At 41.4% G+C, this 23,939-nt stretch overlaps 1 protein-coding gene across 14 annotated transcripts in view; it reads right to left on the bottom strand.

The window, feature by feature from the left end:
• The window catches only part of LOC128686427 (histone-lysine N-methyltransferase 2D), a 632,197-nt gene that overhangs the window by 506,552 nt on the left and 101,706 nt on the right, over positions 1-23,939 (bottom strand). For all 14 annotated transcript variants that reach the window (XM_070085781.1, XM_070085784.1, XM_070085782.1 and 11 more), the window contains exon 3: positions 14,714-14,828. In XM_070085781.1, the coding sequence (XP_069941882.1) occupies positions 14,714-14,828 (115 nt within the window). The remainder of the gene's footprint in view (positions 1-14,713; positions 14,829-23,939) is intronic.

The raw sequence follows: 23,939 nt of genomic DNA, 5'->3' as shown, positions 1-23,939 counted from the left end.
AAAATTATAGGGGGATAAGTCTGTTGAGTGTACCTGGTAAAGTGTATGGTAGAGTTATAATTGAAAGAATTAAGAGTAAGACGGAGAATAGGATAGCAGATGAACAAGGAGGCTTTAGGAAAGGTAGGGGGTGTGTGGACCAGGTGTTTACAGTGAAACATATAAGTGAACAGTATTTAGATAAGGCTAAAGAGGTGTTTGTGGCATTTATGGATTTGGAAAAGGCGTATGACAGGGTGGATAGGGGGGCAATGTGGCAGATGTTGCAAGTGTATGGTGTAGGAGGTAGGTTACTGAAAGCAGTGAAGAGTTTTTACGAGGATAGTGAGGCTCAAGTTAGAGTATGTAGGAAAGAGGGAAATTTTTTCCCAGTAAAAGTAGGCCTTAGACAAGGATGTGTGATGTCACCGTGGTTGTTTAATATATTTATAGATGGGGTTGTAAGAGAAGTAAATGCGAGGGTCTTGGCAAGAGGCGTGGAGTTAAAAGATAAAGAATCACACACAAAGTGGGAGTTGTCACAGCTGCTCTTTGCTGATGACACTGTGCTCTTGGGAGATTCTGAAGAGAAGCTGCAGAGATTAGTGGATGAATTTGGTAGGGTGTGCAAAAGAAGAAAATTAAAGGTGAATACAGGAAAGAGTAAGGTTATGAGGATAACAAAAAGATTAGGTGATGAAAGATTGAATATCAGATTGGAGGGAGAGAGTATGGAGGAGGTGAATGTATTCAGATATTTGGGAGTGGACGTGTCAGCGGATGGGTCTATGAAAGATAAGGTGAATCATAGAATTGATGAGGGAAAAAGAGTGAGTGGTGCACTTAGGAGTCTGTGGAGACAAAGAACTTTGTCCTTGGAGGCAAAGAGGGGAATGTATGAGAGTATAGTTTTACCAACGCTCTTATATGGGTGTGAAGCGTGGGTGATGAATGTTGCAGCGAGGAGAAGGCTGGAGGCAGTGGAGATGTCATGTCTGAGGGCAATGTGTGGTGTGAATATAATGCAGAGAATTCGTAGTTTGGAAGTTAGGAGGAGGTGCGGGATTACCAAAACTGTTGTCCAGAGGGCTGAGGAAGGGTTGTTGAGGTGGTTCGGACATGTAGAGAGAATGGAGCGAAACAGAATGACTTCAAGAGTGTATCAGTCTGTAGTGGAAGGAAGGCGGGGTAGGGGTCGGCCTAGGAAGGGTTGGAGGGAGGGGGTAAAGGAGGTTTTGTGTGCGAGGGGCTTGGACTTCCAGCAGGCATGCGTGAGCGTGTTTGATAGGAGTAAATGGAGACAAATGGTTTTTAATACTTGACGTGCTGTTGGAGTGTGAGCAAAGTAACATTTATGAAGGGATTCAGGGAAACCGGCAGGCCGGACTTGAGTCCTGGAGATGGGAAGTACAGTGCCTGCACTCTGAAGGAGGGGTGTTAATGTTGCAGTTTAAAAACTGTAGTGTAAAGCACCCTTCTGGCAAGACAGTGATGGAGTGAATGATGGTGAAAGTTTATCTTTTTCGGGCCACCCTGCCTTGGTGGGAATCGGGCAGTGTGATAATAAAAAAAAAAAAAATATATCTTGCTGGCCACTGTCCCTTATTAGCTCCTGAAGGCTCTGGCAACTCCTGCCACTAGATCACGATGCATCGTGTTGAATTCTGTACTCGCAAAGTGTTTGTCCAGCTGGTTCTTGAATGACTCTACTGTCATCGAGTTCATTCCAGTGTGCAGTAATGATCTTTGCATAAGCTCGTGTTCCAGTTTCGTTCTACTACTTCCAGTTATTGATTCATTCAGCGTTTCAAATATTTCCTCGTGTTTGAGTGTGTTAAAGTCGTTCATAATCTTAAAGACGTAAATAAGATCTCGTAGAGAGAGAGAGAGAGAGAGAGAGAGAGAGAGAGAGAGGAAAGGGATGGAAAAAGGGTGAAGGGAATTGGGGTTGTTAGTAATTTAACACTAGAGGACGCAAATGCCTATGGATATTTATATCATAGATACTGTTATCTAACCAGAACTCGTTAAATAAATTGGAAGACTCCAAAACGGTTTGGAATGACTTTAGGGATTTCAATCGCACTTTCCAAATAAAAGGTCAGTGAATGGCAAAGGGAAAATTTATACAACAAATTTCCAGTCTGGCGATATTACGCTCAGTGTCGAGTTTATTATTGATGGCATAGAATAATTAGACATATGTGTTAGCAATAAATGTACCCACGTGTTGCACATGTGTTTTATTGATCCAGGACAGTTATTAGGTCGCAAGTGAGTAAGGGGAACAAAATAGAAGAAAATCAGAGCGAACAATAGGCACATTCTCTCTAGATTAATGCATTTTAAACGAAAATAAATTAATTTTAGTGGAAAAGTGAAATTGTCCTCAAAATCCATAGGAAAAAGTCCAAAAAGTTTTAAATGTTTGGAAGCATCAAGATTTTTAATTCCAAGGTCAGGTGGAGAGGTGAGGAGAAAGTCAAGGTCAGGTGGAGAGATGAGAAAGTCAAGGTCGGGTCAAGTCGCGTATTATGATTTATGTCATGGATGTTATTGAAAATTTATGGGTAACTTCTAGTAGTGTCTTAGAACAAATGAAATTTTAACTGGAATAAAAGCAGCCTAGGAAGATAGCGTTGAATATCAGTTTGTACTGATGCCGGTCTGAGCTTGTTGAGACATGTCTGGTTAATATTGCGAGCTGTGTAAAACGTGACCTTGGGAAACAGTAGAGCTGATTAAAATCCCCTAGAGTCATGACCCCTAGGAGTTATAGGCTCTAGGAGACATGACCCCAAGGAATCATAGGCTCTAGGAGATATGATGACTTGAAGTAATAGACTCTAAGAGATATGACCCCTAGGAGTCATAGGCTCTAGGAGACATGACCATAGGAGTCATGACTCCTAGGAGTCATGACTCAAAGGAGTCACAAGCCTTCACCATCCTTCGGAGTCACAAGCTTTCACAATCCCTCGGAGTTACAAGCCTTCAAAATACCCAATAATCACAAGCCTTACCAATTCCTAGGAGTCACAATTATTTCAAAATCCCCAGGATTTATAACCCCTAGCTATGTCATTAAGACTTCTGGTTAGATTTATTTAAATGTGAGTAACGGTTCACTCACGTTCTTGAGGTCGATAGTCCGATGCTAGTACACTTCCTCCCTCATACTCTTATATTCACCTGAGTAATATTTCACTTCGCATTGACAGGAATGTCGATAGTGGCCACTTCTATAATTATACTCTCGCCAGTCGTTGCAACCCATCCTTGTATTGCACCGTTCGTTTCATTATGAATAAGACCACGCTATTTTCCTAACGTTCTCTGTTTATAAAATCATTTTCAGTTAAAGTTACAGAAACCTTTCAAAAAGGTACATTTGACCATAGAATATAATAAAAAAAGGGCAGGACATGTCAAGCAGCGCCAAGTTTTTCACGAGCGATGTGAGGAAGATTTAAGGAGAGACACTGTAACGGTAGCGATGAGAGTGCCTCCCCGGCACAAGTCAGCTCAGCTGCAACACACTGGCACCTTTACGATCAATTGATTATATATCTAAATACAGCACACAACTGAAGATTTACACTTGATTAAGTAACAAGTATAACACTAAGGGTAATAATTTTTCTGCTCTGAAGACTGAGACAAATCAACTCGCTCTCACAACACATGGTGTGTTGTCTAAGGCATTCGTGTGCAAAGGAAAGGCCTTTTGTCAGTTAATTTAAGTTATTAATGGAACATTTCACCAGAGCTGTTCCAAACTCTGCAATAACTCACTTGTCTCGTGCAATGCAACAACATCGACTAATGATGTTAATGATCTGTGCTAAACTTCCTTGCAATAATTGGTACAGTAAGGATAGGTAGTGGTATTATTTATTTCATTTGCCAAGAGACAATGAAAATTTCTCCTGACGCCTGCTGATTGGAACACACACACACACACACACACACACACACACACACACACACACACACACACACACACACACACACAAAGACAGGATGTTCCAGAGACTGGACACAGCAACAAGGGGACACAGTTGGAATCTGAAGACACAGATGAATGACAGGGATGTTAGGAAGTATTTCTTCAGCCACAGAGTAGTCAGGAAGTGGAATAGTTTGGGAAGAGATGTAGTGGAGGCAGGATCCATACATAGCTTTAAGCAGAGGTACGATAAAGCTCATGGTTCAGGGAGAGTGACCTAGTGGCGACAAGTGAAGAGGTGGGGCCAGGAGCTTGGACTCGACCCCTGCAACCTCAACTAGGTGAGTACAACTAGGTGAGTACACACACACACACACACACACACACACACACACACTATATCGTGAAAGTCATATATAGGCACAATCTGTACCTGTAATGTTGACTTTGATGTGAGTTATCAATGAGAACTCGCCTTAGTAAGAATTACGAAGTTCTTCTTTGTCAAATCTGTTTAATTCCGGGATAAGGAAAATAAAAAATGGTCTAATATAGTGGTTTACAATGCATGTACTCTAATATAGTGGTTTACAATGCATGTACTCTAATATAGTGGTTTACAATGCATGTACTCTAATATAGTGGTTTACAATGCATGTACTCTAATGCAGTGGTTCCTAACTTTTTCCAGTACCAGGATCACGTTTTCAGCTCTAACATTCTTCACAGACGCTCTCAGGTTTGGCTGGGTTAGACATGGATAGATAAGAGATCATTAAATCCATGGGGAAGTTCTAACTCCTTTGGGGGTCCTGTTGTACCCGGGGAACGGGAGACAATCAGATTAAATGCGATGGAAGCGTAGGTTCAATTCCTTGAATCAAGAGCCCTTCGCCAGAGTCAGGGCACCCCACATGAAGGGACGGATAACGGAGGAAATTAAGTCTTGAGAGAACTCATCGTTCTCGCCCACTGAGGGAGGTCCGCGACCCACTGCTTGAGAACCGTCGCTCTTATGCATTAAAATGAGTTTGGGAATTTCATCTCACACGTTGTCATGATTCTCTGATTATTTATACCGTCAGAATTAATACTTGTAGCTTCCCTACCTAACATCCCCCCAAAATTATTTTGGTTATTCATTATCCAGTAAATACAAGTTTTTTTTTTTTTTGTTTTTTTTTCAATCATGTAAATAAATTTTAGCTCCATATTAAATTATTGTCACAACAAGTCAACACACCGGAAACGAAAACTGGACATGGTGCACTTTTTATTACTAATTTGTGATTTATTGTCATTTGTTTCAACCATAGTATTGTGACTTTTTATTATTATTATTATTATTATTATTTTAACATGTCGAGGCTGAGTGACCCAGAAAGAAAGAAAAACCCAAAGAGAATGAAAAAGAAAACTTTCATCATCATTCAACATTTTCACCATCACTCATACATAATCACTGTCTTTGTAGAGGCGCTCAGATACGACAGTTTAGATATCCCTCCAAACTGCCAATATCCTAAACCCCTCCTTTAAAGTGCAGGCATTGTACTTCCCATTTCCAGGACTCAAGTCCGGCTAACCGGTTTCCCTGAATCCCTTCAAAAAATATTACCATGCTCACACTCCAACAGCTCGTCAAGTTCTAAAAACCATTCGTCTCCATTCACTCCTATCTAACACGCTTATACACGGTTGCTGGAAGTCCAAGCCCCTCGCCCACAAAACCACCTTTACCCCCTACATCCAACCTTTACGGGGACGATCCCTACTCCACCTTTCTTCCCTTACAGATTTATACGCTCTCGAAGTCATTCTACTTTGTTCCATTCTCTCTAAATGACCAAACCACCTCAACAGCCCCTCTTCAGCCCTCTGATTAATACTTTTAGTAACTCCACACCTCCTCCTAATTTCCACTCTACGAATTCTCTGCATAATATTTACACCACACATTGCCCTTAAGCAGGACATCAATGCCTCCAGCCGCCTCGTCGCTGCAGCATTTACAACCCAAGCTTCACACACATATAAGAGTATTAGTACCACTGTACTCTCGTACATTCCCTTCTTTGCTTCCACGGATAACGTTTTTTGTCTCCACATATATCTCAATGCACCGCTCACCTTTTTACCTTCATCAATTCTATGGTTAACCTCATCCTTCATAAACCCATCCGCTGACAAGTCAACTCCCAAATATCTGAAAACATTCATTTCTTCCATACTCCCTCTCTCCAATGTGATATCCAATTTTTCTTTATCTAAATCGTTTGATACCCTCATCACCTTACTCTTTTCTATGTTCACTTTCAACTTTCTACCTTTACACACTCTCCCAAACTCGTCCATTAAGCTTTGCAACTTTTATTTAGAATCCCCTAAAAGCACAGTATCATCAACAAAAAGTGGCTGTGTCAACTCCATTTTGTATTTGATTCCCCATAATTTATTCCCACCCCTCTCCCGAACACCCTAGCATTTACTTCTTTCACATCCCCATCTATAAATATGTTAAACAACCATGGTGACATTACACATCCCTGTCTAAGACCTACTTTTACCGGGAAGTAGTCTCCCTCTCTTTTACACACCCTAACCTGAGCCTCACTATCCTCATAAAAACTCTTTACAACATTTAGTAACTTACTACCTATTCCATACACTTGCAATATCTGCCACATTGCTCCTCTATCCACTCTATCATGTGCCTTTTCTAAATCTATAAATGCAATGAAAACATCTCTACCTTTATCTAAATAGTGTTCACATATATGCTTCAATGTAAACACCTGATTTACACATCCCCTACCCATTTTAAAGCCTCCTTGCTCATCTGCAATCCTGCTCTCTGTCTTGCTTCTAATTCTTTCAATAATAGCCCTACCATACACTATACCTGGTATACTCAGTAAATTTACTCCCCTATAATTTTTACAAATATGTAATCGTCACTTATATTCCTACTCTGCGTTAAATAGCTTAAATTATTTAAGTGCAATCCTGCCGAGCCCTAATAGAACTTGCTACGTCGGTATTCGTAATGTATGTTCGTTACACGTCCTCGTAGGTCGCAACACGTTCTATTAGGTATTAGGCCGTTACACGTCCTGTTTAATTACGCTTCCTGTTAGGTCGTTACATGTCTTGTTAGGTTGTAACACGTCCTGTTAGGTCGTTACACGGCCTGTTAGGTAGTTACTGTTAAGTCGTTACACATTCTATTTGGTCGTTACAAGTCCTGTTAGGTCATTATACGTCCTGTTAGGTTGTTACACATATTGTTAGGTAGTTAAACTTCCTGTGACGCAGTAACACATCTGATAGTTTTTCTCAAACAAGAGGATGGCTATTGAAACCTGTACAAGACACGCAGCTTTAGCACTGGCGTGGAAATGGGCCGCTCCCAAAAGCAATCTCACGGACTTGTATATTTCTCTGTAAATGTACAACGAAATGGGTATTATTTAGCAATAATGTCCATCAGATATATTATAATACCCATACCCATCAGATATATTATAATACCCATACTCAATCTGATATAATAACCATAATATATCAGATTGGTGGAGTGGCGTAAGGCGTAATAGATCGATGGTTCAGCAGATGTTGCTTGTATAATTTTCAGTGTAAATACACTGAAAGTTTGTTTAAATCCGCTTTTCATGGTTACCGACGGGACCTGGTCTTATGGTCTCCGTAAAACATATGTCAATCTACCACAAAACTGGTGACAGATATATGTATAATGTAATGGAAACTCCAGTCTAGGTACATCATCAGGAAGATGTAGTGTTTTACTACCCTGCCAGGGAGAGGGAGAGGGTGCTTTGTTCGTCAGGAAACAAGAAAGTGTTACCTGCCCTGGGTCTATGGCAGCTGATGACCCGTTCAGTGATAAAACATCCTCCAGCGTACCGCTTGGGTACCACTTGCCCTGGTAAGGTGGTCAAGCAACAGCCGGCTTCCTGCAACCCCCAAACGTGCGCGAAGCAAAAAAAAAGTGGTTCAGGAATCACCTCAAGTTCACGAGAGACAACACCGTGACACAAGACCACCACCTGATGTCATCTGCGGGAAGATGACGTCCTCGGAAGAATTGTGAGGAAGAAACCGCTCCCTAAGTTAACTAGAAGACGCTGATGTCTATAACAAAGATTATTTGGGAAAGAAACCTAACCTGATGATGCAACCTAATTATTTTTTTTTGAATTCACCAAAGAGCCTCTGAATGGGAAAATAAGTTAATTGCTTGGACACGCTGGTCAGTGCTACAAAAAATGGATAAGAAACTCTTACTGGAAAATTAAGTTGGATCTGTTTTTTGTACGTGTGTGTGGGTGAGAATATTGTTTTTAACCTCCTGTCCGGGTGCACTAATTAGAATTAAGGGTAAACGGTTTAAAAACATTACCAGGTTGAAGAAATTAAAAATCATGCGTCAAACCTGGACGTGTCAAACACAATAACGACCAGAAATAAATAGAAATCCGTATGTGGCTGCGCTATGACACTCACAACTTAAACGTTAAAACAGAAAACGTTAAATGATAAGAATAACAGGATTTCAGAAATGAGAAATATGACTTACGGACACAGAATAAAAAGCACCAGAAATACCCTCTTTGGATGAAGCAGATCGAAGATACAATAACTACGTATAAATTTATGAATTAATATAAAAAAGAGATTTCACAGAATCAGCAACAAGAGAAAATGAGTTTACAATATGCAAGAAGCAATGAAGAAATGCGGGAAAATATGTGTTTATAAACAGTGACAGATCATTGGAACTAAATTAGGGAAGAAATATATTGTGCTAAGTCTTGTACCAAGTACTGTACAAGACTGTACACCGTGAACAAAATATCTATTTTGTAACTGGAAATTAAAATTAAACGGATTGGGAGATTAAGTTTAATATTTTGTTTATAACATCACAAACATAAATTTCCTTCCTGCGACTATTAATAATTATTAAATAGATAACTGCACATAGAGAACCAGTTGAAAACCTCATGCAATATATTTGTTACACAAGACGAGGTAATAACTGGATAATTAGAGAGAGAGAGGGAGGGAGGGAGAGCCTTGACTCCTTGACTTGTACCGGAACAAACAATACGAAGTTAACCACCCGTACAGTGGCTGTAACGACGTGTCAATATACAAACAGAAGTAAGGTAATGAGCTCCTTACCTGTGTCACTATGACCGCCAGGCTTTCAAGCTTACTCTACCATTGTCGTTCTTTGTTTTTGCTGTCGATAACACTAGCCAAAGCTGTTCCCTCACTAGGAAAACACAGCATCAACTAGACCAACAGTCCCCCGCCTGCTCTTTAAACGCATGACCCCCCAACCTGCCAACTCCTGCGTTAATTTTCAACTAACTTCTCCCAAAAACACATTTTGCTAATTTCCCTGAACCTTGGCGTCTATGGGACGGCATTGGTGTTTGCTTTCTCTGTACCTTAGTAAAATTTACTAAATTGGAGAGATTGATTTAGTGGAAATACTTTATTTTACTGCTGATGAGATGCTACAATCTATATGAAAAATAATATACTTTTCTGCGAGGAAAATACTGTCGCATGTTTCGAGTGAAACTGAAATTATGTTGACCTGATATAATGAATTTATCACCCATTCAAGACACTTCAGTTCCCCTTTTTATTCCACATGTGTTATATTACTTGGGCTTGGTGAGTCTCAATCCGTATATGTCTAAAATTGTAGCTTATATATATATATATATATATATATATATATATATATATATATATATATATATATATATATATATATATATATATATATATATATATATATATATATATATATATATATATATATATATATAAGTGCAGTTTAATTTAGCCTAATCCAACTAAATATATTTTAAATAAGTTTACAATAATTTAATAATAAGCAAACACAATGAAATATAATTTTTTCGTTAGGTTCAGAATGATTTTTGCGAAATTATTGCATTCACAAATTGTCGCTTGCCTTATTCGGAAAGTACACAATACTTTCGTCACGCAGATAAACCCCGATAAGCATGAGCGCCTAGCAGAAGCTAAGCCTTGTATCCCTTCAATTAGTAAGTAGCTCAAGTAGCTCACGGTCCCCTCAAAAAGCTGGCAGCCCCCTCAAGTAGCTGGCAGCCCCCTCAAGTAGCTGGCAGCCCCCTCAGGTAGCTGGTAGCCGCCTGAAGCAGCTGGTAGCTCCCCTAAAGAAGCTGGTAGCTTCTTCAAATAGTTGGTAGCTCCCTCGTGTAGCTGGCACCACCTTCAATTAGCTAGTAGCCCTTTCAAGTAGCTGGCAGCCCCCTTAAGTAAATGGTAGCCCCTGCAGGTAGCTGGCAGTTCCTTTAAGTAGCTGGTAGTCCCTTCAAGTAGATGGCATTTTCCCAGAGTAGCTGGCAGCCTCCTCAAGTAAGTGGCAGCCCCCTTTCAAATAGTTGGGAGCTCCCTCAAGTAACTAGCAGTCCAATTAAGCAGCAGACAGCCTCTTCAAGCAGCTGGTAACCCCCTCAACCGGCTGGAAGCCTTCTCAAGCACCTGCTAGATCCCCCAATGGTTATTAAGTCCACCTCAAGCAACTGGCAGCCCCTTCAAGCAGCTGGCATCCCCGTCAAACATGTGGAAGCCTCCTGTCACAGTTGCGAGTCCCTTTAAGCAACTGGCAGTCCCTTCAATCAGCTGGCAGTCACTTTAAGTAGTTGACAGTCCCTTTAAGCAGCTGGCAACCCCATCAAACGTGTGGAAGCCTCCTATCACAGCTGGTAGTCCCCTAACCCACTCCCTGAATCTCATTCCATTAGATGACCTGAATGCAATCAGGGCCAATACCACCACCACCGTCATTTACACACTTCCCCACATGCAAGAAGCACCTACCTTCGGTAACACACAGGTGAGCACAGCGTTCTTATGAAGTCGACGTTCATGATAGTCATCAACAGTGAGGTGAAGGATGGTAACTGGGGCAACAAAACGACACATAGGCATTAAGACGCATAATGCAGAGCGTGTTTTAGTGAGTTTTATCAAGTCTTAGTCTTAAGTGAAGTATGGTGTAGCCTACTACAAGTGGTTTAAAGAAATGCTTAATAGTACCTCATGTAAATGAATCGTTGATTTGTTGAATGTATCTTATTAGCTAAGCTTTAGTCTTGAAGCTCAGTCCTGAGCGAAATGTCGTCTGAGATATAGGCATATTATATATTACATGCTTTTATACCAAGAACACAACAGCCCCGGTTGGGTTTTTGGATGAATATCCTTTTGCATCGCTTGTGGCATCCTGAGATACTGTCAGAGATATTGGGAGAATTTCCCAGTTCTCGTGATGCTGTGGTTCTTTGAGAGAATTGCTCATAGTATTTCTCTCAAAGAACCACAAAGAGTCCTACCGGAATAAGAACACCTAACCTAGAAAAACATTTTTACAAATAATTTTATATAGTATTTTTTTTTTTAGCAAAAATCAACAACGTGTAATATATCCCCATTATATTTATAGGAGAGGTTGTACAAATTTACCCTCAAGGACCCTTCCCGGTGTGTGTATTTTGTACAAAACGCTAGATTGTCACCGCTCAGCACTCGAATGCTTTAAGTTCGAGTTTTTAGTTCGAGTTAGTCACATACCATAGCTTGACACTTACCTCATGTCTACATCTGAATCTAAGACAAAAGTGCAGGTTGATATTATGAAGATTTTCTCAGTGTCTTCGTCTGTTGACATTTCAATATGTGAAGGTAAAGGCGATCACAGTAGCAGCAGAGCAAGACCAGCTTAACCATTGTATTACACTAATTGGCTACCGATATGCCGCACGTTTCTGTCACTCTATAGCTGTCTGGATGCAGAGGTAATGTGAAACCTAGCTAGCGCAGGCTAGAGTATGATTAGCTAGTTAAAAGTCATCAATTGACTAAAATTCTTTTTAAGAGACACTTATCTTGTTTCCGTACGAATAAACCACCACAGCATCATCATCAAAACAACCACCACCACCACTGCCATCACCACCACTACCATCACCACCACCACCATCACCATTACCATAAGTATCACGGCCACCATCACCTATTCTGTCTCTCTATAGCACTACTCTGAATCTCTATTGATCTACATTCCTGTATTTTAATAATACTGTTTTGCTCTGTCCCCATAGTTCTCATCCTTATATCTCTGCAACCCTATAAATCTATAACGCCATGTCTTTGTATCACTATCTCAACTACTATCCTCCGCATTACTATACCTCTGCATTCCCGTCTCTCAACTTTGGAAGCTGCAGGTACCGTACATCCCACCTCTGAAACTCAATTTCTGCAAATCGGTTTCCCTAAAGCCTTTCGGAAATATTACTAAGCTCACACTCGAAGATCACGTCAAATCCCAAAGATCACTCGCCTCCACTCACTCCAGTCTAACACGCTCACACTTGGAAGGGGATATTTCGTTTGTCAGGAGAAATATAGAGTTTTCCCTTGCACTGATGTAAGGCATTTGATGACCCTACATAGTGGAGCTTTCGCTAATTTGAGAGAGGCGTTCTGCTGACTTACTAGTCTGCCGCTATAAAAAAAATCACAAGATGCGATATTCAAGTTTCTGCACAGTGTCTGAAAGCAAATAAATTCTCTTGCGTGTAGTATCACACGTGCCTGCTAGATGCTCAGGTTCCGACCTTCCAATACCACCTGTATCACGCCCTGCCAAGCTTGATCCAAATACCGTACTGCCGAGAAAAGCAAAGAAAAGACAGTTTGCAGAACAAGCTTTTCTTGGGACAACGTTTCGCTCTACCCAGAAACGTTGTCATAATAATAGCTTATTCAACCACTTTCTTTTCTTTGCCTTTCCTAGGACCTAGCATGCACCTCTCTTAATCCATCAACATTTACATACTCTCTTAATCATTCTTTCTTATGTCCTTATTTTCTACACGACCACACTATCTCAATAATTCCTTCCTCCATTTTTCATATAAAAACTAAATAGCAAAACAGTCTTCCAGCTTCATCTTCTCTCAAAATATTCCCACAACACGTTGATGCTGGACTCTGCACGTCTACCTTCTCCTCACTACGACGGTCTTGCTATATCCGTCTCTAAATCTCTCTGCTAACGAGCTGGGAAGATGTGTAGACATTAGGGGATACTTTACAAAAAAAAAAGTGAACATGTGCCCTGAATTACGGTTCATCAGAAGACTATCAACACGAGCTCAAATTTCTCAACCTAACCTACCCAAAACATTCCGTAGTTAGCCTAACAAAGCCTAGCCTAAACCAGCCTAACTTAACCTTTCCTAACCTAACCCAACCTAATCTAATCTTCCTAGCCTAATCGAACCTAATCTAGCCTAACCTAACCTATCGTAATGTAGCCTAACTTAACTCTTCGCAACCTAACCTGACCTAACTTAACCAAACCTTAACCTACCAACCCTAGTCTAAGTTATCCTAACTTAAACTAGCATATCTTAGCCCAGCTTAACCTCTTCCCAAAAGTATGGGCAGAGAAAGTTTTAAGTCAAAGTTTGCAGTAAATATATATGCTTTATAACCAGAACTTGCAGACTTAGCTCGTAAATCAATAATAATTCACCCAAGCAAGTAAAGCCCACATCCACGAAAATCAACCACAACATCATGAAATCCATAAATTTCAGTCATGTTAAATAACATTGATATAGGATAAGTTTAATAGGATTAAGTTATGTTAAGAAGTTTTATAGCGAGTTTAGGTTAGGCTACTAAGTAAGCCTCCGTGTGAAACAAAAAAATATCGAAAAAAATAAGCTAATTTTCTAAAATTTCTGTAAGATATAATCTGAAATAAAGAAATTAGTTTATATAAGTTTATATACATCGAGAGGTATGTACCTATCAGACAAAATTAGCTAATTATGACATCCCTAAACGCCAGTAATTCTAGTTCTTTTCACGAGGAAATAAACAAACAAAATACGGTCGACCTTAGATTGGTCTCTGGTTCTGTCCTCGGCAATCACAGTCATGACCGATCATGTGCATGTGAGGGATGATCAGTCATGACTGATTATCTCCAACACACACACACATACACACACACACATTGAGTTAAGATGTGTCTGGTAACTTTCAACTCCCCAGTAATTCTTTCCGGGATACTTTCACACGAGCGCTCGCTCGCTTAGTTTGTTTCCACATTTCTGTGGTTTACACGGGCGAGTACTTTAATGCAAGTGTGAGTGTTCCCAGTGTTAACGTGTGCTTGCTGGCATGAGCTTGTATTTACTGTGCGTGCGCGCGTGTGCGCGTGTGTTTGCGTGAGTATTTACTACTCACACCCATACGCACGTACAGTACCATTACATTCTACATTTGTAATTTTTCTCTAGAATGTAGTGACTAGGAGCTCCACATAGGTGACCTATAAAATGTGCATGTCTACTCTCCCATGTCAAAGTTAAGATGTAGATTTGCTTTCTCCTGCCAGGTTTAAAGTGTATGTCTACCTCCACTACCAGGTTTAGTATAAGTCTACTTACCAGTCAGATTTAAGTAAGTTCCAGGAAAACATCACGTGAAACACAACCTGGTAATAGATATTACTTTCCTGACCAAGGGAGGGAACGGCCCCCTGGGAAGGGAGATAAGACTCTGCGAGCTTGCAGGGAGATATTCCTGGGGAAGGAAGACAAGCCCCGGGGAGAGGAAAATGATGGTCTAGGGAGTGTGGCGGGGCCAAAACAAGGTTGTTTTTGTGTGTCTTACCTTTGTCTGGTGGGAGTGTCGTGGTGGACCTCCATCTCTTTGGCCTTCTCCATGACACTGACGATGATAGCTCTCTCTTCCTCACTCAGCTGGCTCAGATCCACGTCTGGTGCACCTGTGGTGGAAAGTGTTAGTCTTACTGCTCCTCGTCTTGCACCTGCCTGCCTGCCTGCCTGCCTTCCCTCACTGACAACGCCTTCTTTACATACCCCCTCTCATCCCCCTCCCCCCTCATACACTTCCAACACCTGCAGGTGTGTAACACCTGCATGTGTGTAACACCTGCCTTCCTTCATACACTTCTAGCACCTGTCATCCTTCACACCCACACTTCCAACACCTGCCATCCCTCACACCCACATCCAGCACTTGCCATCCCCCACACCAGCTTCCAGCACCTACCATCCATCACACTAATAACTCTCCTAACCTTCAAGGCTGTGTGTTAATTACTTAAAATAACACTTAAATACCTACACTTCCAGCCACCACATTCAACATTACATCTGTACATAGTTTATCTTTTTACATTCACAATTTATATATTATCATTTACAATTTACGTTTTATTCACAACTTGCGTATTATTATTGATAACTTACGAATTATTATTAACAGCTTAAGTATTATTATTCACAATTTACATATCATTTACAATTTATGCTTTATTATTCCCAATTTACGTAGTATTATTTACAATTTATATACAATCATTTACAATTTACGTTTTATTATTCACAATATACGTATTATTATTATTATTATTATTATTATCATTATCATTATTATTATTCACAATTTACATATTATTCACAAATGATGTATCATTATTTACAACAAACGTATCATTATTCACCATTTACGTACCATTATTCACTATTTACGTATCAGTATTCATTATTTACGTATCATTATTCACTATTTACGTATAATTATTCACTATTTACGTATCATCATTCACCATTTACATATTATTCACAATTTACGTAGCATTATTCACAACTTTCGAATTATTCACAGTTCGGTGTTGACATTCATATTTGTTCCCTCTTGCAAATAACATTTAAAAACAAATTAATATGGTCTAAGATCTTAAACTTTATTTCAAAATAAACCCCTAAATATTTTCTTCTATATTTTCGTTCTGTATTAACGATGGGGAGAATATTTGTGATTTGCATACATTTTTTTTTAGCAAAATTAGCTTGAGGAGGATTGAGGGGTGGGGGTAAGATGGTGTTTGGTGCCTGTGAGAGGTTTTTGATTCGAGGGATGGGAACTAATCTGCCCTTCAGCGTTAGAACTCAATTGCCTTCCGATGCTCTGATTGGCCCCTACTGGTTTTGTGTTTTCCCATGAATAAAATAATAATACTAATAACAATAATAGTAATAATAATAATAATTATAATAATAATAATAATAATAATAATAATAATAATAATAATAATAATAATATTATTATTATTATTATTATTATTATTATTATTATTATTATTATTATTATTGTAAACATTAAGTTGGGATAAGCTTAATTTCGCTTTTTGATACTGTTTTAGGCGCTTTTTAACTCCGGACGTTACTGGGATAAGCTTACTGTCGCTCAAGATGCTGCTGGTATAAGCTTATTGTCGCTCAAGATGCTGCTGGTATAAGCTTACTGTCGCTCAGTTTCGCTCCAGATATTGGGATGAGTTCAGGCTCACTCTAGATGATGCTGGGATAAGCTCGTTTCCCTTCCAGAAGATGCTGGCACAAGGTCTGTCTTTCTCCATATGTTGCTGGGATGAGCTCAGTTTCACCCTAGGAACGACTGGGACTGAACCATTAACTGGTGGTTCCAAGAATCGTTGCTTGCACTCCTGGGTCCCACACGTGCCTCCTGGTTGCTGGCTTGACGTATTACAAAACCGGCGCTAGTGGTACTCAGTCGGAATTAAGCACCACACTCTGGCCGATCAGGATGCCACTTTAAGCAGTCCGCTTAAACCTGTGCGACTGTTTAGCGATAGCTGAACAGGGACAACAGGTGTAAGGAAACACGCCCCACGCCTTCGCTCCTCCTAGGATCGAACCCTTATTTGTGAGCTGAAGAAGCTATAGCTGAACTTAGAGCACTGTGGAGTGCTTGTTATGGTCACCAGACTAGAGGGTCACCAAGCCGCCGAGTGAGTACTCTTTTTGTATAAATGGTTGATTCATAATTATAAAACTGGTTCTTCATTGAACAAAAAGGTATAAAATATTACATTGTACAGTGTCAACCGACGTCGCAGGCGTGTGTTCGTATAATATGTTCCCAGTATGGTCACCATCCAAAATTAGCTGATAAGTATGGGCTGCTGATGATGCGATATCTCCGTGTGATACCATAGGCTGATCCTAGTTAGGCTGGAGTGGCTGGAATACATAATCACCTGGTTGTTGAGTTTCAGGATGTGGTGTTACCTGTGGATGACTGCCTGACTATACCAGGGTCCACTTAAAAAACGCTAATTTGTAATTAGCGACATAGTGCTAAACGAAGATTTGGAATGATATTCGGTCGTTGAAAATGGCGACTGTTCACCTTATAACATTTTGCTGTTCCCTGCTTGCAAGGGGCAATTTTTAATCAACTATGTATGGAGGGAAAGGCAGTACGCCAGTGAAGATCACATTCTTGCAAATTGCCCAATATGCGAGAAAAAAACTTGTACCGATATGATTCCTGTAGCAGCGAACGATATTTATCGTATGTTCAGGGACATGTATTGGTCCCTGTATTTCATGCAGTTTCTCGTCAGTTGTATCGGTACTGTATCAGGGTTGGAATGTGAACCCTCGCCTCCTGCTTCAGTGTATGTAAGTCACGTTATTGGTTGTGGAAGTCTTGCTGGGTGAGTGACGGCCGCTGGAGGAGTGTGGGCTGGCAACTTCTGCTGCTGCGTCCCTGAAGGCTAATGTATTTCTACCGGGTGAATTCTTATTTGTAAATGCCGTCTATGGATGCAAAAGCGATGAAGTAGCAGTTTACACGAATTCCTAAAGGATGTCTGTATTTCTGATTGCTTCCCGAGAAGACTTGAATCCCGGGTAACGTAGAGACAGACGACAGGTTACAATAGCTTCAGGTGGGGGAGGAATATGGAGACAGTCACGTGTACGTAAATCCCGAATGAATACGCGAGAGATAGGCATTAGGATCCCATCAACTGTGTGCTTTGCTGTAGTTTCTGATATGAGGAAAGCTCGGACTGATGCCCGGACATTCTAGCCAATTTTATTTTTTAAGACTGCAGAGGCGAATAGTTAGGGATTAAGAAGCAGTCACCATAAAAGATATTGAGTCAGACAAGCAAGCAGAGTTGGACGTAGTATTATACAGTAGCCCGTCTAGCCGTCCAGATTATTAATATATTCACAGAGAAGCGCTAATTCGTAAGGGTCAAACAGCGCCTGAGGAACGAAAGGCAATTAAGCCTTGATCCAAGGGAAATGCAGGTTCAATTCCTTGGATCAATAGTCCCAGTCGTCTAGAGAGTAAGCAGTTTACGAGTTCACTTTTCTTTTGAAGGTTGTGACAGATTGCAGATTCTCCTCTTGTGAAAAGGTCGGATACCTTCTGAACAGACTTGTGCTGCTTGGATCATTCGTCAAATGTTTCGTGCTACAGTGAACCTCATATTTCTTGATTGATCTCAGGCTAAGAAGGTAAATTTAATGAATAATTTGGTGTAGTTCCTGTTGTTCCTTCGGTCTATAGGTGTATTAACAAGGCTCCTGGATCATGTTACTGTGTGTGTTAAATTCAATTCTTCAGGATGTGACTTTATTTGACACCTTTTGCCTAGGTGTTTCAGAGTTTTGGTTCTCGTTTAGACAAGATGTGTGTTCCGCTGGCAGTGTTCCGCTGTCCTTGTGTGTTCCTAAGGCAGCATTCCGGTGTCCTTGTGTTCCTGAGGCAACGTTCCGGTGTCCTTGTGTTCCTGAGGCAGCGTTCCGCTGTCCTTGTGTTCCTGAGGCAGCGTTCCGCTGTCCCTGTGTTCCTGAGGCAGCGTTCCGCTATCCTTGTTTTCCTGAGGCAGCGTTCCGCTGTCCTTGTGTTCCTGTGGCAGCGTTCCGCTGTCCTTGTGTTCCTGAGGCAGCGTTCCGCTATCCTTGTTTTCCTGAGGCAGCGTTACGCTGTCCTTGTGTTCCTGAGGCAGCGTTCCGCTGTCCTTGTGTTCCTGAGGCAGCGTTCCGCTATCCTTGTTTTCCTGAGGCAGAGTTCCGCTGTCCTTGTGTTCCTGTGGCAGCGTTCCGCTGTCCTTGCGTGTTCCTGAGGCAGTGTTCCGCTGTCCTTGTATTGCTAAGGCAGTGTTCCACTGTCCTTGTATTCCTGAGGCAGCGTTCCGCTGTCCTTGTGTTCCTGAGGCAGTGTTCCGCTGTCCTTGTGTTCCTGAGGCAGTGTTCTGCTGCCCTTGGATTGCTGAGGCAGTGTTCCGCTGTCCTTGTGTTCCTGAGGCAGTGTTCCGCTGTCCTTGTATTCCTGAGGCAGTGTTCCGCTGTCCTTGTGTTCCTGAGGCAGTGTTAGCTACGACTAAAGTGGTTTCACATTTATGGATGGATATGTTTACGGTTTATGATTACTGAATGAATGAATGAATCAATGAAATCGCAGTTTAGCTAGACAGACATCCTTGACACTGTAACAACAACCTCGCAGACACCACATATCGACAATAATTTCGACTAAACTCAAATAAATGTATTTCAATATGACGTTAACATTATTATATTAGGTTTACAAAAAAAAATCTAAAGGATGACAAAGAGAAACACACTTTTAACAAAAATAAAGATATACCATTCCTTGACACTCTCTCGCCCCGTAGGCTGGACGACAGAAAGCTTCTGACAACATTTGTACTTTGCATGTAGGTTCAGAGCAACCTGGGGCACTCTAGTCACAATTTACAAGCTAGCAACTAGATATGAAGGAGTATTGCCCATGCTGTATAAGAAAAAAGATAGAGGAGCAAAGCAAACTTTTATTGCGGCGACGCCCCGCTCCATGTTGAACTTGATCAGGTCACTTGACTCACGAAATCGTAATGACACGATTGTAAACAAACCATACCACAGGCAAGGATAGAACCCGCGATCAGAGAGTCTCAAAACTCCAGGCCGTCGCGTTAGCCATTGGACCAGCTAGCCACAATAAGATTCGTCCAACTAGGTATATTTCTACACCATATGAAGGTTAGCATAGGCACCACTGTGACCACTGTGACGAATCTTATTGTGGCCAGCTGGTCCAGTGGCTAAAGCGACGGTCTGGAGTTTTGAGACTCTCTGATCGCGGGTTCTATCCACGCCCGTGGTATGGTTTGATCAGGTCAGTAACAGAGCGATTTATTGTCACAATAAAAGACTGTTCTGTTCCTATATCTTATCTTAAGGCCTTTCTAAGGTATATTGCCACTCACCAGGAGGTCACCCGCAACACTCTCCCAACACCAAGGTTGCTATTTATTATATGGTGAACAGAACAGCAGGCTGCACATCTTCCCCGGTGAACAAAACAGCAGGCTGCACATCTTCCCCGGTGAACAGAACAGCAGGCTGTACATCTTCCCCGGTAAACAGAACAGCAGGCTGCACATCTTCCTCGGTGTGAACCGAAGCCGAATCCTTTAGGTGGTATTATTAGGGCATTATAGGTGTCCTTGGGTCAGCCTGGTACTGTGGTATTTAACCTCTTGTGACACTGGTACTCCATAAGATACCTAACAAAACCCTAATTACTCTCTCCCCACCATAAGTGCCCCTTCCCACCGTAATTACTCCCTCTCCACCACAATTGCCCCTCCCCACCGTAATTACATCCCTTGTCAAAGTCTTTTACCGCAGTAATAAATAATATATTTGTAAAAAAATATTGTAGGTCATTGGTAAATGAACAACAATATCTTTTACGTTTATTTTTTTTTCATTTAATACTTTTAGTAGTACGATAAATCAGGTTTTATAAGTGGCGCCAGTTAGTCTTCGCTCCCCCGGGAAAAAAGATAGAAATATCCCGGGGATGTCTTACATATTCCAGGTTAAATGCCACTAGACTAGTATAGACGATATTTCCCTCTGGGTAGAGCTTTATCAGTTGTGATTTAAATAGTTTAGAAAAACGACAAGTTGAAGAATTAGACACTTTTGCAACAAATGTTGCAAAAGTGTTTAACTCTTCAACTTTATCAAGTGTGCATCATAATTTGACGAAGCTGCTCTTTACCAAGTACCTTTTCCACAGGTTATATACACTGAGAGGTGTGTGTCTTTCATAATCTATCTGCTGTGAGTTTATTTTAATCTCTATTTTCCAGATTAAAGTATTCTTGTCTGGTGGTGAAAAGGTTACCGTTTAGCTTTAATGACCCTGGAGTAGTTGATAGCCTTTAAATCCGGTTAACCAACCAACCAAGTGCCTCTCTATCATATTTGGTCTCAATTATCTGTCATACTGCATCACCACATGTAGGGCGTGCCAGGGCCCTCTCCAGCCTCCTTGAACTTGCCTCTTACCTCCCGGAGTTTATCAGGATCCGCAATATTGCTTCACCGCCGCTGCCAAAACACACGGATTGAAGACCAGATCCTTGGAAATGCAGAAAAATTCGGCTGGGAACCTGTTTTGGATACGGAAGTTTTAGGCTGCTCCTGGCCCACGGCAGATTTGGTCTCTACGACCCACAGCGGACTAGGCCTGGTCTTGACCCACGGCAGACATGGCCTGGTCCATGACCCACGGCAGGCTTGGCCTGCTCCTTGTTCCGCTTCTTTGCAGACTCATTAACAGGTGGCGGCACCCAACAAGAAAGTGACGCCGTCATTGCGGCGCATACACTGGCCGAGCCACTGCCTTATGAAACTGTGAATTGTAGTAGTTGTGACAATAACACTGTTGACTGAAGGAATTAAAACACCTAAGGATGACTCAGAATACTAAATACTGGAAGGGGCAAGGGGGATTTAAACACTAACGGGAGGAACCTGAAGTATACCTAGAGGGGGTTTCGGGGGTCAATACCCCCGCTGCCCGGTCCATGGCCAAGCCTCGTGGTGAATCAGGGACTGATCTACCAGGCTGTTACTACTGGCAGCACTTAAAAAGACGTACGAATCACAGCCCGGCTAGTCTGGTACTGACTTTAGGTGCCTCTCCAGCTCCTTGAAGACAGTCAGGGGTCTATTGGTAATCTCCCTTATGTATGCTGGAAGGCAGTTGAACAGTCTTGGGCCCATGACACTTATTGTGCTGTCTCTTCGTGGTACCCCTGCTTTTCAATGTTGCATCTCCTGCCGAATCTTTTGCTTTCGTAAAGATTGATTTTCGTGTATAGATTTGAGACTAGTCCCTCTAGGATTTTCCGAGCGTATATTATCATATATCTTTCTCGCCTGCGTTCCAGGGAGTATCAAGAGATTCCAGCCGTTCCCAGTAATTTAGGTGCTTTATCGTAATTATACGTGCAGTGAAAGTTCTCTGTATATTCTCAAGGTCTACAATTTCGCCTATCTTAAAAGGGGCCGTTAGTATACAGCAATATTCCAGCCTAGAGAGAACAAACGATTTGAAGAGACTCATCATGGGCTTTGCATCTCTATTTTTGAAGGTTCTCGTTATCCATCCTATCATTTTCCTAGCAGATGTGATAGATACAATGTTGTGATCTTTGAAAGTGAGAGTCTGTAACATTATCACTCTCAGGTCTTTCACATTAGTTTATCGCTTTATTGTGTGGTTGGAATTTGTTTTATACTCCGATACAATTTTAATTTTCTCGAGTTTTCTATAGCAGAGTAATTAAAATTTGTCTTCATTGAACTTCATATTTTCTACGGCCCATTTAAGGATTTGGTTGACATCCACTTGGAGATTTGCAGTGTCTTCGATGGATGACACTATCATACAAATTCGGGTGTCATCCGTAAAGAAGGACAGACACAGGTGCTGTGGTTTGCATCTCTGTTAAACCGGTTACCCCCACCCCGTTAAAACACTAACTGAGGGAATGGTAACAGGTTTAAAAAAAACAAGAACTTCAAGAACTTGATACAGACACTCAGAAGAATAAATATGAAGTAACATTATCTTCCTCTGTAAAGTAACATTATCTTCCTCTGTAAAGTAACATTATCTTCCTCTGTAAAGTAACAATATCTTCCTCATCACCTTAAGAACAAGTAGTGAAGGGCGAACTCTTACAACGACTTACATCGGTGATGGCAGCTCTAAATCCAACGCCTGAGCCATAATAACAGCGGTCTGTAAAAAGAGGAGCAGGAAGACCAAACAAGGACGACATGTACTAGAAATAAGAATTTGAAACAGGGTCGAAAGTTTCTTGTGGCGCCTCAAGCAAGATACCTCTGTCAACGTCCAAGAAAAAACTTTAAGGAACTTCTAATTAGATTTAGCGAGATACACACAGACACAGACAGACAGACAGATAGACAGACAGACAGACAGACACACACACACACACACACACACACACACACACACACACACACACACACACACACACACACACACCGGGGCCAGGAGCTGAGTCCGAACCCCTGCAACCACAATTAGGTGAGTACACACACACACACACACACACACACACACACACACACACACACACACACACACACACACACACACACACACACACACACACACATGCATGCAGGGCAAAGCTCCTGATCATGGGTGACTTTAACCACAAGGAAATCGATTGGGAGAACTTGGAGCCACATGGGGGCCAAGACACATGGAGGGCTAAGATGATGGAGGTGGTACTGGAAAACTTCATGTACCAACACGTAAGGGACACTACAAGAGAGAAAGGAGAGGATGAACCAGCAAGACTGGACCTAGTATTCACCTTGAGTAGTGCAGATATTGAGGACATCACATATGAAAGACCCCTTGGGGCCAGCGATCATGTGGTTTTAAGCTTCGAATACACAGTAGAGCTACAAGTGGAGGGGGAAGCACGAAGGAAAGGGCGAATGAAGCCAAACTACAAGAAAGGGGACTACACGGGAATGAGAAACTTCCTGAACGAGGTTCAGTGGGACAGAGAACTGGCAGGGAAGCCAGTTAATGAGATGATGGAATATGTATCAACAATGTGCAAGGAGGCTGAGGAGAGGCTTGTACCTAAGGGAAACAGGAATAATGAAAAAGCCAGGATGAGCCCATGGTTCACCCAAAG

The sequence above is a fragment of the Cherax quadricarinatus genome, chromosome 17 (assembly GCF_038502225.1).
Source record: "Cherax quadricarinatus isolate ZL_2023a chromosome 17, ASM3850222v1, whole genome shotgun sequence".
Lineage (NCBI taxonomy): Eukaryota > Metazoa > Arthropoda > Malacostraca > Decapoda > Parastacidae > Cherax > Cherax quadricarinatus.
Note: the sequence above shows the minus strand (reverse complement) of the source record. Positions and strands in the feature narration are given on the sequence as shown.